The sequence below is a fragment of the Lonchura striata genome, chromosome Z, assembly GCF_050655825.1.
Source record: "Lonchura striata isolate lonStrDom1 chromosome Z, ASM5065582v1, whole genome shotgun sequence".
Lineage (NCBI taxonomy): Eukaryota > Metazoa > Chordata > Aves > Passeriformes > Estrildidae > Lonchura > Lonchura striata.
In genome coordinates, this window is record NC_140740.1 from 6,401,007 (window position 1) to 6,416,746 (window position 15,740).

Genomic DNA, 15,740 nt, shown 5'->3' on the forward strand with positions numbered 1-15,740 from the left:
GAAGTGTAATAGCTTTTGCTCATGTGGTTTAGTAATGCCAGCTTTAGAATCATGGAGTTGTTTGGGTCAGAAGGGACTTGTAAGACCATCTAGTTCAACCCTTGCAATGGGAAGGAACACCTTCCACAAGACCAGTGGCTCAGGACCCTATCTAGCTTGGCCTTGGACACTTTCAGGAATGGGAAGGCACAGCTTTTCTGGGAAATGAGAGAGCTTAAGTCACATGTCAATGCATATGTCTCTTTCCAGGTATGTCTGATATGCTGATCCCAGTACCACTAATCTTACAGGAATATTTTTAGAAGTTTACAGGATTTTTCTAGGTTTGCTAGCCATTTCTTGGGTCCATGTGTATGGCCTCATGAATTTCAGCTGCAGCTCTTGCTCTGCATTCTTCCAGCATTCCTTGAGGAAAATGAGTTCACCATGCTTGGGGGAGCAAGCCAGCGTTCATCTGCAATTGTCTCATCTCCCTACTGCTGATGCTCCGGACAGCCTAGCTGGTTTGGAATCCCCCTCCAAAAGGAGGTATTAAGGTGAAAAAAGTGAGTCCAGTACTAAAATACTCACGTGCAAGTAGACGTGCCTCTGTTGCCAAAGATCTCTGTCCTTTGACAATGTCCGTGCAATTTTATCTCAAAGTGTGTACAGCATAGAAGATAGGAAGACCAGTTGAATGGATCTTCCTAGAGTCATATTGTAAATACTTGGACATAAAGGACACACCCAGTAACTCTGAAGGACAAAAAAGTTTATAGAAATTACACAGTAGAGTACTAAAATGTAGTAATGTCTACATTTAAGGTGACAATTTCTGACTTCAGGAGTTTTTAGTATTGACTTAGATTCATTTAAACTTGACTCTTTTTTCTTAATAATTTCTTTGGCTGTCAAAATCAACTGTAACTTCAGTGTGTGACTGACAGTTTTTCTTAGATGTCAAATTGAGGTTCAGGAAAAGGAAAAGAGAATGTCTAATTGCTTTTAGTTCTAAACCAGTGGCTGTTTGGGTACATCCCTGTAACTCTAAAAATAGCGAACAACTATAACAATACCAGACAGAAATATACTCTGTTCAATGTTGGTGCCTGCTAAGGATTACTTGAAACAGTTGTCAAGAAGCGTATAAGGCATTACTGTAAAACAATTTGTTCAGACTTACAATTTTTAATCTGAGATACATTTAGAAAATGTTGGAAGTTAATGGAGAAGAGGGGTAGCAAAGAGACTACAGCATCAGAAGAAATAACCCACAGCAATTAAAGTTATGTTTACACAGTGACCTGAAGGTCTAATTCTGGCTTTGAGGTGGAATATCTGCTAGGTGGAACTTGGCACATGGATTCAATTCAAAGGGCAGTGTGGGTGTGATAATGTTGGCTTCAGCACACCATGCCTAGTTCCACTTGCCCTCCGTGATTAATTTCTGTGCTGTCTCAAGCGTCTCACTAATTGTTCACAATGAACTAGTTCAGAGGGACCTCAAGTGTTTGTATGCAGAGTGCAGTCAATCTTTGTGCACATACACCTGTAGTATTTTCTATCTGAGGGTCTTAGAGGGTTTTAAAAATAGTTTTTTAAATTAAATGATTGTTGAAAATCTGCTGGCACCTGTAGTACAAAGCTATGGACTGTTTGCATCCATGAAGAGAACATGCACCTTTTGCCAGTGTGCTGTGGTGTGAAAGGATGCTGAAAAATGTGCAATTTTGCTCACTGTTAGACCAAATTTTTCCAAGTGTCTATGCAATATTCTGGTCCTTGGTTACACCTCATTGTGAAGAAAGCAATTGGTGAAGAAGTAACTGAAAAGCACAGGTATTTTTCTTCAGTCCTCCCATCCATGTTTGGAATGGCTTGATCTGGTCTTAATTGCCCCCAACTTACCATGACATTCCAGCAAGTGGGACCATCCGGGCCCATAACAGAGCAAATGGCTGCTTTTTACAACCAGGCTGTTGCTGATGGCAGCAATAAGGAAGTTGTAGTGTCTCCACCTCTGGGTGGTGTAGCTGGAGTCCAGTGGCTGGTCATTGTCAGCTGTCGAGCACCTTGTCTTTCCAGTGCCACTGGAGAACACTTTCCCCTGTTTTGGAGAAAGGAAAATATCAAACAGCATCTTTTGTTACTAGCAGCATCAGTTTTAAAGGCAAAATTTATATTTGTGATGTATCACTGCCCTTGAATTCCCCCTTATTCTTGCCCTCAGTCTGTTTCCAGTGTGTTCTCAGGTGGTGGAGGCACTGATAGACCTTGCTGCCACTTTATCAGAAATGGATTTCTGACTTTCCTGGTCAGCTTTTAAAAGCATTAGTCCATTTAGAAACTGACTTCTGGCTTGAGTCATCAGAATGGTGAGAGTCCTACTGCATTATGTACTTTTCACTGTCCCAAGATACTGAGGGGCACTTAAACTGAAAAACCCAGAACTAGTTCTAGCTAGATGAGGCTGTGTTGTATTTTAAACAGAAAAATCTGTGCAAGAAGACCCCAAAGAAAAGTGGTGAGAAATTGTTATTATGTATGCTGTTGCTTTAGGGCCAGTAGAGCTTTTTATCCATTTGTAGAGGTAATGCAGGTTTTAAAAATTTCAGAGTAATTGTTTCATGAATTAAAAAAATCAATTACCTTCAGATGAAAAATTACAACTCTTTGAGTGCTTGGTAATTGTTTTGTCTAAAGGTAATTACTAGTGGCTTTTTTTGTGGCTAATAACAAACTGGTTCATGGAACATTTAACTGATGCTTATGTGTCTTCATTACACTGTTTTAACTCCTGCTATTCATGATTAGGTTCTATCACTGTCCTAAACAAGTATTGCATGGTGCTTCCAAGACCTTGCTTTGATGTAAATCTCAGTGTTAACCAGCTGACCTGCATCTTGTTTAGTAATAGTAGCCAGTAAGTGCTTCTGCTAAATTTACACTTTCTTTGCAGTGAAGCAAATGTAAGGGCTAGAAGAGCATGGTAGAAATTGCATCTCACTACCTTGGGAAACCCTGCTGAGCAAGCAAGCTGGAAGTACTTTTTGGGGTTTTATTGAGGTACATAAGTTCTTAGCTCCACAGCTCTGAGAACAGACTTTAATTTTGTCATTGATGCCTGCACGATGGGCCATCTTATCTGCTGTTTGACAAATTGAGACACACCTCCAGGACGAATCCTGCAAGAAACACTCATTATCATGTAGCATAAACACAACAGACCTAACATTATAGATACCCCTCCCAGATGCAGATCCCCAGATAGGTCTTTGCTGTTTCTCATTGTTTCCAAGGCCAGACGGTTCCATTCTCACACTTTTCTGCTGAATTTGCAGCAAAATTAATCTCTGCATGTGATTTAGTGTGCAACAAAATGATTGCTGTTTGTTATCGATCAGAGGGGCCCTGCACCTGGATAAACTGGTATTTTTCCAATGTTTAAAATAGATACTTTAATAAAAAAAAGTTGTTATGAAAGTAAAAAAATAGTAAGTCTGAGTCAAATCAGCAAATAGATCAAAAGAAAAAATGTTTACAAATGTTCTCAAGCAAAGCTAGTATTTGTTTACTTATCTTTTTTCCAGTGCTTTGAACTCTTTGTGTGGAGACTGGAGAGAAAAGCCCTAATTTTTTAAGTTCATTAGCTTTTGCTGAAGTATTCTGTGTCCTCAGTTAATTTAGTTGATCCAACTTGACAAATAAACTAAAACCTAGGTAATTGAGGCTTTTCCTTTTGCACTAACTCCAGCAGTTCAGTGCAGTACTCACTTATCTCTTCCTCTCTCTTTTGGGAAGAGAAAATTAAAAACCAACCTGTCTCCAAGAGCGTTTTAATTCACATATGCAGGTATATGCATGTGCATGATTACTTTTCACACGAGGTGGTGACATCCTTGAATTGAGAAAGAGACCAAAACCAGTTATGTCTAATCCACTTTGGGATCAAAGCCACCTGTGCTGATTTGTGTAAATTATCAGATGGGGAGTAACTGCAGAGCAGCCTATGTCCTTGCACACATCCTTGGTAGCACTCAGTTCCACCCATTGCTTCTTTCTCCAGTAGCCAAGAGAAATAATGAATCTGGGAATAAAGAAATGGAAGCCAGGCACCAACTGCTGCAAGTGGGTATTAGGGGTGTGGCACAGTGGCTTTGCAGTGAAGAGTTTAAAGTCATCTCTTACTGGACAGAACACTCATGTGAATTGGATCCTATGGCTCACCTTACAGGTCTGAAGTGAATATCACAAAGATATACTTTTCCTCAGATAATTTAATTTCTGCCTTTGCTCTCTCTGCCAGGGAGGAGGATGAGTACTCGGAGCTGCGGTCGGAGCTGAGCCAAAGCCAGCAGGAGGTTAATGAAGACTCACGCAGCATGGACCAGAACTCTGTCTCAGTGCCAGAGAACCAGTCCACCATGGTCACTGCAGATGTGGGTGAGTTCTCAGCAGAAGTGATGACTTCCCACAGAAAGGTATCTGAGCTTCTACATGACTGTGAACTTAGATGTGCAGTAATCTTTGTGCCTTGATTGTAGAATCATAGGGTCATTGAGTTTGGAAAAAATCTGTGACATAATTGAGTCCAGTCATCAGCCCAGCACCACCACCATGTTCACCATTAAATTTAATTATTGTCCTCAAGTGCCATACCCACATAGTTTTTGAACACTTTAAGGCATGGTGACTCCACGCATCCCCTAGGCAGTCTGTTCCAATGCTTCACAACCCTGTCCATGAACCTGTTTTTCCTGATTTCCAGTCAAAACCTTCCCTGGTGCAGCTTGAGGCTGTTTGCCCTTGTTTGGTCACTTGTCACCTGGGAAAAGAGTCTGACCCTCACCTGACTGCAGCCTCCTCTCGGCTGTAGAATGCAGTAAGGTCCACCCTGAGCCTCCATTTCCCCAAAAGCAGACTTTCTAGCAGAGTTCTGGTGAAATCCTCACTATGACAGATTTCCAGAATTTTGTTCATAACTCTATTATGGTTTTCTATACTATATTGTTTGAGTGCAAGACCTGCAACAGCACATTTGAATTTTCATGTCTACAATTTCTAGAAACATTGATACCACAGTATTAATAATAATGTGACTGTGAAGTGTCTGACCTAGGAATTGAAACTATTTAACTGAGGTTTTTAAAGTTATAAAGAAGTTAATGTTTTACTTTCAAAAGCTAGTGCTTACTGTTAAAGTCATATTTTAACAGATTCTAATATGAGGGTCTTTTCTTCCTTAATTTTCTTCTTACCAAGAAAAGAAAAGAAGAAACTAATTTGCTTTTCAGGGTATATTTTGTCTTCATGAAGTGAAGCTGAACCAGTGTTTGTGGATATAACTGGCAAGTTGTCCAGGTTTGTTCTAACAATGAAAAACATGGCAGTAGAATGATGTACAATGTAGAGACCTAGAAGATAAGGGGGATGATGTGTCTGTCTCAGAAACCAACAGACAGATAGCTCTGGAGCCAGCCAAGGATTGTAGGTAATAACACATTCTGAGGAGGAACAGGATGTTGCTGGAGAAAAGAGCCATATGGAGGTAACAGGCAGCACTTCCCAGAGACAAGTGTCCTTGTTCAGCTCCAGGACATGAGCACAACGCAGCACACCACAAGCATGGGGGTGAAGCTGAGAAGGGGGGCATGTGCTGTAGAGAGGAATCCAGGTCACCTAAGACCCCAGAAGCCCTCCCAGACATTCAGAAAGGTCTGAAAGAAGAGATTGCCTGTGATAACTAATTTGAATAGAAAGGGAGAAATTTATATCCAGAGCAGGGAAAACTTACCTATAAACAGGTCCACAAAGCCTAGGGTGCTTGCTTTGCATGTGCAACCCAGCATCCTGAACAGCTGAATTATGCCAGAGCCAGGACTGGTGATTTTCTTCTCTCTTCCACTCTCTTCTTCTCCTTTCTTCTCTCTTTGTCTCTCTTCCACTCTTTTCTTCTCTATCTCCCCTTTCTCTCTCTTCCCTTTCCTACTTAATCCAAAAAACACTGTCATGTGATTATATAGTATGTCAGGGCCTAACCTGACTCAGTTTCCATGCCAAGTGTGTATTTGTGAACTTTTGTTGACCCTCTGACTTTCATCATTCCTTTGACCACAAGCATCTGCAAATCTTGGGTTCTCCATTTCCCTGAAGGGTAGGCTCACAGATAACAATGGACAAAGTAAGAACATTATCTCTAGGGTTTCCTGCATTTCTTCCATATTTTCCTTCTACCCATAGATGCTTTTTGGATTTGTTTCCATATTCCTGTGAAAATAAAGTGTACACACACATATATAGATACAGGAATATGTATGATCTTATATCCTTCTAAATATAGGTATGTAAGGATAAAAAATCATGCTCTAATAACCCATGTGCATGACTTGCTTACTGCCCTGATAAAGTGACTGCCCCTAATCCATGACTTAGTAAAACCAGTAATACCTCATGACACTCTAATGCGTGTGGATCTGCTGCTCCGTTGCTGTAGGCAGTAAAACACATAGAGCTAGAACTGTGAATGCTCTCCAGTATGTCTTGCAGAGCTTGTGATTGCGCTGTGCTGGTTTTCTGTCAGAGATGGGGTTCTCACATTGTGAACTATTTATTTTATGGGGGAAATGTCACAGTCAGAATAAATCCCAGCAGACGAGGTCTTGTGAAGTTTGTTTAAATGTACAAGATGTTTATTACAGAAGATGTTATGGGAAAAAGCAAATTCAAACAAACAAAACACAAGGTTTTTACAAGTAAGCATCCTGCTTGCTATATTCTGCTTCTGAGTGGTAATATTATTATGAAGGGCTTTTCTGGTATTACTGTAACACATGGGTGGCTGCTAATTAGGAATTAGTGAAATTACTTCCCAGAAGAAATTTTTATACATTGCCTATTCCAATTTTTCATGCCATGCTATAACGTCATTCTAAACTCTTCTTTTTGGTCAGCAGTAGGTTTGTATTTGTATCTATTAGGCTGTGGAGTTAGGTTAATGATCATGAGTTTGCAGTTTTTCACTTTCTGTTCCTCCTGTTCCTTCATCCAGCAGCTCTCAGTCTGCCCTTGCACAGGGAGATCTCAAGGCAGTCTGCAATCATCTGGTGACTCAAGTATGTTAAAATTACAACCCAGTTCAATGCCACACTTCTTTAGTGCCCTGCAAGAGCCACAGCTGTGAGACTGCCATGAAGTTCTAACCACGCTGAAGCACTTGCAGCAGCAGTACAGAAGTCACAGCCTCCATCAAGAATGCTTGCCACTGTTTTTAGTGGGATAGAGGAGTACAGGTGTGCTGCCACCTCATACTGCGCCCCTTGTGTGCTCTGCTGTGGGTAGCTACTGCAGACTCTGACCTAGCAAGCCAGAAATACTGACTGGCACATCCAGGAGACAGCACGAGGGTGAATTCTGCCACAGGTGTGCCTTAGGGTCTGCCATTGTCCATCACCAGAGGTGACCATAAGACAAAAATAATTTATGGAGTGAGCTAGCAAGGTGCAGAGACTCACTTGTTCTCACATATGTGGAGGATGCTGTGGCAGTGGGAACTAGAAGAGGTTTGCCTAAAGACAGGAAAGGAAATAATTCTCTGTGATACATTATAATTAAAAGAGCATTGTTGTATAAGCTGGTAATACGGTTGTAGTATGAAACATAAGTTGTGGTGTTATGATCCCTGAATATTCTGCCATTTTGTTTGAAGGAGTAGCTGTTAAAACACAGGCTCTAAGGTGGTTGGTAGGGATCATTTCTGTAAACACCACGATTTTTTAAAATCAGGCAATACCTAAGTACAACCACAAAAATTCCTCTGAAAAACATCAAGTCATAACATCCATGAATGTACCAGACAGAAGAATCTTGTATTTACAGAGATGAATGTATGTCTTCAATAAAATCAGGATAATAGACCTTGAATGGCCAGAAGAACAACATTTAAAAAGTCACAGAATGTAAGCATGTAATGTCTTGCAATGTTCTTGAGAAAAGAGGGAGTTCTGAAGAAAGAATGAACACTTCAGATAAGCTGTGGGATGTTGTTTGTCAGGTGAGAGGTAGCTCATGATTTCAGTTGATGTGATTATGGTACTTAAGCCTATCAGTTGTCAAGGGAAAAGTAGCAGAGTGCAAGGACATTCTCTGAACGGTATCAGTCCTGGCTGTTCTGCAGCAGACACTTCCTGGTTAAGAGTGTGTTTTTTCACTGAGTCACTAATTGTTGTGATGTTTGTTTTGTTTTGTCTTGCTTTCTTTTAGATAACTGTAGTGACTTGAATTCAGAACTGCAGAGAGTGCTGACAGGTCTGGAAAATGTTGTCTGTGGGAGGAAGAAAAGCAGCTGCAGTTTATCGGTGGCAGAAGTGGACAGGCACATTGAACAACTCACTACTGCCAGCGAACATTGTGATTTAGCTATTAAGGTAATGGTAACATTAGGCTCTAAAATGCAGCATGTTTATTGCCTGAGACACCTGATCACTTCTGTAATAATTAAAATTGCACTTTGCTTCCAAAGGTGCTAAAAGTACTTTAAAGGAGTCAACTCAAGTTCACAGTGTGTGTTTGTAAGTAGTAACACACCTGTTCTACACCTTCCAGGGTACAGGAGGAGCTACTCTGGACCTCAAATCAGAAATGCATTTGTCCTATGCTCATTTCAAAGATAAGAGAAATGGGGATACTCAACAATTAATTTACTTTCTTAAGCAATTTTGCTTATCCAGCAAACATGCTCTCACCTGCCCAAGGTCTTACAGGTAATCATTGACCAGTGACAGAAAACACTTCACTAAGTTGTGATTGGCTACCTTAAAATACAAAGCTGTCCTGATTCCAGCCAGGACTGGGCTAATTTTTGCAGTAACCAGGAGAGGGCATGGCCTGGTTATCCTTTATCCCTCATTTTCCAGGAAGGGGGAAAGGGGTCCCTCCCTGTCATGTATTCTTGGGGGTAAGAGCTCATGTGCAAAATGCCCATTTCTTGTACACTCCCCTATTAGTATTTTTGCTGTTTCTATTCATTTTCTTACCTCATTGCTATTTCAAGTAAATAGTTCTTATCTCAACCCCCAATCTTTGCCTTTTGTGCCTCTGATTTTCCTTTCTATCCCTTCACTGGAAACTTGGAAGTGTGTGAACAGGGGGTGGTTTGCAGTTGTTTCAGTGGGAACACTAAACTGGGGAACACCTTCCCCACAGTGCAGAAAAAGCTAGTTTAACACTAGGCATTGGTTGTGCATTAGTTCAAATGAGATAAGTCAGCCTCAGGAAGAAATAATTCAAGTGATACCTGTATGTTGTGAATGTAATAGAACAAGGAGATGGATGTTTGGTGGCACATGTAACAAAAGGCACTGCAGTTCAGAATCTGAAAGCAAGAGAGCCACAGAGAATCTTCCTATATACAGGGGAAGACATGAGCAAGCTTTTTGTGTCAGGTGGAAAGGTGTCAGTCACTCATTTGTACAAGAAAAATTGTATTGACAGTTTGGTCTTTCATGAGGAGGTCTCTGACCATTCTAGATTCTGACGATTCTTTGACAGCCCTTTGTTCTGCCACTGGGAGAAATTCCTTCTCTCCCTGGTGGTGCCTGAGGAATATAACAAAATATAAAGCAATTAACGTTGAGTAGTAATTTGAAGAATGTGTGTGTATTTGACTTCTAGTCTCTTGGAATCAGTATTAAAGCAGTTTATTTGAGTGTCTCAGAGGATTAGGATCAGGACTTTGAGTATTGCCAATTATTATTATTAACTGTTTTCAGAGGTCACTGTTCACCAAAAGAGAGACTGTGGATTCTGGGAAATAGGTAGAGATCAGCCTGTGTAGGCCCTCAGAGGTATCTGAAGTGAGATGTGATTAACAGAGCAAAACCCACACATGGAGCCCCACTCCACCATTGCACCCCTGGCTGCCAGTCATTTCTGCTTTCAAGTTTTCTCAGTGAAAAAACGGAGAGAATTTTAAAGTGGGTGGAATTGTGAATGGAAACCTGAAGAGTTCTGACTACTTTTTGTCTTGGCTGTTGGCTTTTTTCTTCAGCAACAGACTAATGCATTTAAGTGTTTTAAATCCTTCAGCTTTGGTGGCTAAATTTTACTGGGTTCCTTTTATTGCAGTTGCTGCTGAATTACTTTTTGCTTCTTTTATACAAATTATGTCACCCTAGCTGTCTCAGTTGTTTCTGCTCCACAGAAACTGCAAAGACATGGAAAAAAATTTATCAGATTGTATTACTAACTGAACAGTTACAAAAGCATACTTTAAGAAAAGGATTTAAGTAAATTTTCACAGAATACTCTGGTTAATGCTTTGCTTATTCTGGATACCTAACCACTAAAATTTTGCTGATTAAAAAGCTGTAAATATTTCCAAGCATGAAACATTTAGAATATGAGAACAGCTGTACTGGGTTGGACCGAAAGTCTGTCTACCTAGTGGCAGATGCTAATGGAAAGACAGCACCAAAAATTACATGCATAGTATATTCTTCTTCCTTCAGAGATGCTTCCAGCAAAGTGGGTCTTTAGGAACCTGAACCAAAGATGATGTCTCTGTGTTTAATTTTAATGGGTGAAATCTTCCTCTTTGTTTCTATCTACTCTGGTTTTGGACTTGTCTAAATTTTTGGCCTCTATAAATTCTGTTAGGAATAAATTGTGCCATTAAGTTACACCATGGTAAGAAGTACTGCTTTAATGTCTTTTAAACCTGATACTTGCTGATTTAATCTGATATCTCATCTATAACACAACACTTCCTGTAAATAAGGCTGAGAGCACTGATGGCAGTGTCAGCAGCAAGACTGGAATTACCATGATATGACATCCTGCTGCCCTGTGCTCAAAACACAACATTGTAATTCAATCCCATACTCCATGAAATTATACCTGAATTATCTGCTGTGCAGCAACACACCAGAGAAAACTGTTCTGTATTGCTGCTTTGAAGAATACTAATCGGCATTATTTTACATAGCTGTATCTGTGTACAGTGTTTATGTTTTATTTTCTGTGGAGGATGGTTGATAGCATATTGGATGCCAGAGATTTGCTCTAATGTAGTGCTCTGAGAAGTAGTGGTCTAGGAAGGGGAGGGGTTGGGAAAATTGCAACACTGGAGCGTGGGGAATAGGGAGGAAGGAGGCAGCAGCAGAACTTTGCATTAGAGGGGCGAGAAAAACAGCAGTGGAAGTTCGAGGGTGGTGTGGGGGAAGAAGGGAGTGGAGAAATCAACAATAAAGAGGCACTGTTTAAAATAAAGCTGTCATCATCAAAAGAGGGTGCTCCTGCCATTACAGAGCTTCTCTTTACATTGTGAGATTAACCACCCTGTGCTTATTAATGCAAAGTCATGCTCATAATTTACCGGGTCATAATTTGAGACCTATGGGTCCGAGTGAAGCTAATACAAGGGAGACCTGCAGCTTCTTTCACCTCACAGAGATGTTGCAAGCCTTTTCTTTTTCAGAAAAGTAATTTCAGTTTCTTGTCAAATCTGTAAGCAGAATTACTGTGTAGATACTCTGATACTCTGTCAATAGAGTTTCATAATTGTGGCTCTAAAAGGTATTGCAGTTTTATGTAAGTGGGACATGAAATACAATTCAAAAGGATAAACTGAACAAATAATAAAACTTCATTGATACCTCAAAGTCAGACAATGCTGGAAACAGTGGTAAGATTTCTTGCAGGAAAAAAATAGTGTCTCCAACTAGGCATATTATTTTCAGCTGTAGTTGATTCTTTTGGTCTAGTTGGTTCTTTTGCTCACTCTAGTTTAAAGAAATAAAGCAGTGAATATTCAGTCATATATGGAATCATAGATTCCTAGAATATATTTAATTGGAAGGGACACATCAGGATATAAATGTTCTTTTGAATAAAACAACTAAATAGATTATTGTTAACCTTGGTGCATTCAGAGAACTACTACTAGCAAAAAATACCTGAAAAATTTCACTATGACCATTGTGAAATTTTATTATTTGTTCAGTTTATCCTTTTGAATGGTATTCATGTCCCACTTACATTGTCTGTGATCATCTCATAGGCAACAGTACTTATGTTCTTACATAAGAATTAAACATGTCATTCTAACACAGCTTTAGTAGTGGTAAATACGTATATGGTGGTTATCTTCCATATTAGATGTAAAAGTATAGGCTTTGCCTATAACTTGTTTTTGGATTAGCCAATGGAATGAACTTTCTGCATTGCCAGTGATGTCATATAGTCTTTTATTTTCCATGTTTCTTGCCATAATTTCAATACACACTGCTTTCAGGGAGATTCAAAAGTTTATGGGCAACATTTGGAATGGTTTTGCTTGTTGCAGGTATTTTCCATAGTTAGACATGGAGCACAGGCACAGCATACACTGGGTAGTAGATTCCAAACTGCAGGTGGCTCCCCGACAGGCTGTTATGTTGTTTCAGCATGTTAATGGCCAGCCTGACAGCCAGTTCAGGATGGCAGTACATCCCTTGCTGATGGTGGGTGCTTGTAGTTCAGTTTCTGCCACTGGAAATTCCTGAATGTCCCTTGTACCTGAGCAGTGTCTATACAGCTCTGGGCACAGACAGGAAGTGCTGGGTGCCATTGTGTCCCAGAGAATCCCAGCCTTTTTATAGGTACTAGAAAGGCTGTAACATCCCCTGTAATCCTAGTCAAGGCCAGAGTTCTTTCTTTTATTTTTCTGTCACCTCAAGGAAAGAACATACTCAGGAACATCGAAAAGAAGGACCCTCTTTTAATCCTCTCCCACTCTTTTTATTGCCCTTTTGTGGCATTGGGCTAGCAATAAATAAGGCCCCATGCCATGCACACTCACATACTGCTCTGTTCTGTCTGTTACTCAGCAGGGAAACAGTAAGTACAGTGCTTGCCCATTAAAAGGACTTATTAATTTGTTCTAAAGTAGTCTTAGATAAAACTACCAGGATTGCTGTCACTCACAGTTGACATGTTTTATTTGCATGTATTTGTCTGCTTTGGTGTTTGTCAGTATGAAATGTTTTAATGATATGGTCAAACTGTAAAAGAAAACAAGTAATAATTTTGTTTGATATTACTTAGCAAACAAAAGAAGCAAACTAATGGTATTGAGAGGCTAGGAGTGTATGTATAAGTGTGTAGAGTTGCCCATTAACACACAGTTCTGTTCCATCTATCCATGAGTCCTGGTCAGTTGTCTTTGCCCCTTTCTGTTTGTTGATGACTGTGTTTTTACAGACCGTGGAGGAGATTGAGGGAGTGCTGGGACGTGACCTTTATCCAAACCTGTCTGAGGAGAGGTCTCGGTGGGAGAAGGAGCTGGCTGGCCTACGGGAAGAGAATGAGAGCCTCACAGCCATGTTGTGCAGCAAAGAAGAGGAGCTCAACAGGACCAAGGCCACCATGAACGCTGTCCGTGAGGAGAGGGACAGGCTGCGTAGAAGGGTAAGGCTGCTGCACAGATGATGCCTTCTTCGTCCAACCTGTGTGATTTTGTCACCAGAACAGGCTTCTCTTTAATCTCACTTCCTGTTCTATAGGCTGTAGGACTTTTTGTTTCCAAAGCTGGTCTGTACAAGTGACAAAACTAGGACAGAACTGAACATAATTGAAAAAGAGTGTGTGAAAAACAGCCAGCATGCACAACAGCCTGATTTCAGAAATCAGAAAAACTGATATTCATCTTCAAGGAAGCATACATAACTTGGATATAGAGAAAGCAGATGTTCATCTAGTGAATTTTCCTGTGAGGCTATTTTTTCCTGTAAACAACAAATATTTCTTTGTTTTTGATAGGAATTCAATTTGTGATTAGGAGAAAGAAAAAGAGCAGGACTCCTGTCAGTGGACAGTAATTCTCATACTGAACAATGAGTAGTTCCAGCTATATCCTGCTTCCCTGTCAACATTTTATGATGCTTTAAGGCCAGATAAAGGCTTTGTGCTTTGTGTGGAGTCCAAAGTGGGAAAAAAAGGGGGAAGATTTGTTCACAAAAAAGATGAAACATCCAAGAGAATGTGACCTCAATCTCAGTTACTTTAAAAATTTGTTTACTTTGTACCTGTTGAATTTACAGAGTTTTATTTAGATATCAAGTTTTTTTTATTTTTAAAGCAGGGAGTTTCAAGTTTGTGTTCAGTCTAAATGTCAATTCATATCACCATATCATGGTAAAATATTGCAAGTATTACTCTTTACCTGTTGGCAGCAGATTAGCTTTTTTTGCTATTCTAAACCAACATTGTTCTGCAGTGACTCTGCCATTATAGCATGAACCCACATCGTGTGAGATTTGCAGTCTTTGGGTATGAAGCCTCAAATCACCTTTGCAAAACTCACTGTCTTCTCCTAACACTAAAAAGGAATGCATGATGAGACAAGAATAGTAATCTCGTATCATATAAAGCAAGACCACTTCTTATTATATACCATAGGTTGTTTTCAGTCCTGAAATTTTTGGACTGATACTGACAATTTTTTTTAGTGGAGGCAATACTACCCCTTGAGCTACAGAAGTAGCGTTTATGGACTGGCTGGATTGTTGCCACATTGAGGGGGTGGACATCAACACAAGCAGGCAGAGAATTAAAGTGTGCGCTTGAGAGCTTTGCTTACACAAATGCAGTTATTGACACTTCAGGTGACACAGATCAATACTGAGATATCAAACAGGAGAAAGATAGGTGGCCTTGAGTATACAAAGAGATGCCCATTTTGAGAAGTATGACTTGCAAGTTAAGGGGCTTAAAAGAATGGTACCAAGAATTTATGCTGACATCCAGGAGCTCCTCAGTTGAGAAACAGAAAAGGGGAAAGAATTGGTGTTGTACACTCAGAGATCAGCCTGGCTGAGCCATAGTAGCAAATTCAGCCCTATAAGGTACCACAGAAGTTATTTTCAGTAGGGGTTGGAAAAACTGTATAAAGAGTGGTGAGATCTGATCTGGATTGTTATGTGTCATTCTTATCTCTTAAAGGTGCAGTTTAAATTGGCAAAAAGAATACATAGACAATGGTCAGAGAAATGGTCATTGTTTGTAGAGTAGGGACCTGTCCTGTTCAGCATGGCAAAACAAATTATTAATTTGTTTGCTCTTTATAAATGCTAGAGAAACAACAAAAAAAAAAGGGAGCAATGTCTCTCTAAACTCAGGAACAAGAAACACTTGTGGCTGTATGAGGCCAGAAGTTAGACTGTGAGGTGCCCAAGACACAGGAAGATTGTGATTCTGAAGAAACAGTAAGGAATAAAGCTACTGACTGCTTTCTAAGTGGAGCTTTAAAATTAAAATTTAAAATTTAATATTTAAAGTTATGTTTCTATAATGAAATACATTACTATGCAAAGATACCTGTTAAAACTGGGATCATTAATTAGGATTGTATCCGAAGAAAAGCACAAAAAGCCAAGTTAACACAGCTGCATTGATTCTAGAGCCAGCCTTAGCATCTTTTCACAATTCTGCTATGTTTTGTCTGGCTGACAGCAGTTCTGGTTCTCTATTATGGAGGCATCTCTGATGGAAGCAGAATTAAGATGATCAGTTTGTTTCAGTTGTTTGTAACTACAGAGGACTTTACTGAAATCTGGTAATTGATATCATCCTTATCATGCAGAATAACTGATTTATTACCTCCACCAGAGAAGTTAGTTTGTGACATTTGACCCTGTCTGCACATTATGTAATTCTTGCACTGGAGACCATATTTGCATTTTTAATGTAGCTTCATGTCCATAGTGACAACAAAATAAATGCTTTCT

General features: G+C 39.9%; 1 protein-coding gene across 7 annotated transcripts in view; it reads left to right on the forward strand.

Annotated features, from left to right (window-relative positions):
• The window catches only part of MCC (MCC regulator of Wnt signaling pathway), a 181,717-nt gene that overhangs the window by 124,380 nt on the left and 41,597 nt on the right, over nucleotides 1–15,740 (forward strand). For all 7 annotated transcript variants that reach the window (XM_085568156.1, XM_085568157.1, XM_021524798.3 and 4 more), the window contains 3 exons: nucleotides 4,286–4,422; nucleotides 8,239–8,402; nucleotides 13,216–13,422. In XM_085568156.1, the coding sequence (XP_085424282.1) occupies nucleotides 4,286–4,422; nucleotides 8,239–8,402; nucleotides 13,216–13,422 (508 nt within the window). The remainder of the gene's footprint in view (nucleotides 1–4,285; nucleotides 4,423–8,238; nucleotides 8,403–13,215; nucleotides 13,423–15,740) is intronic.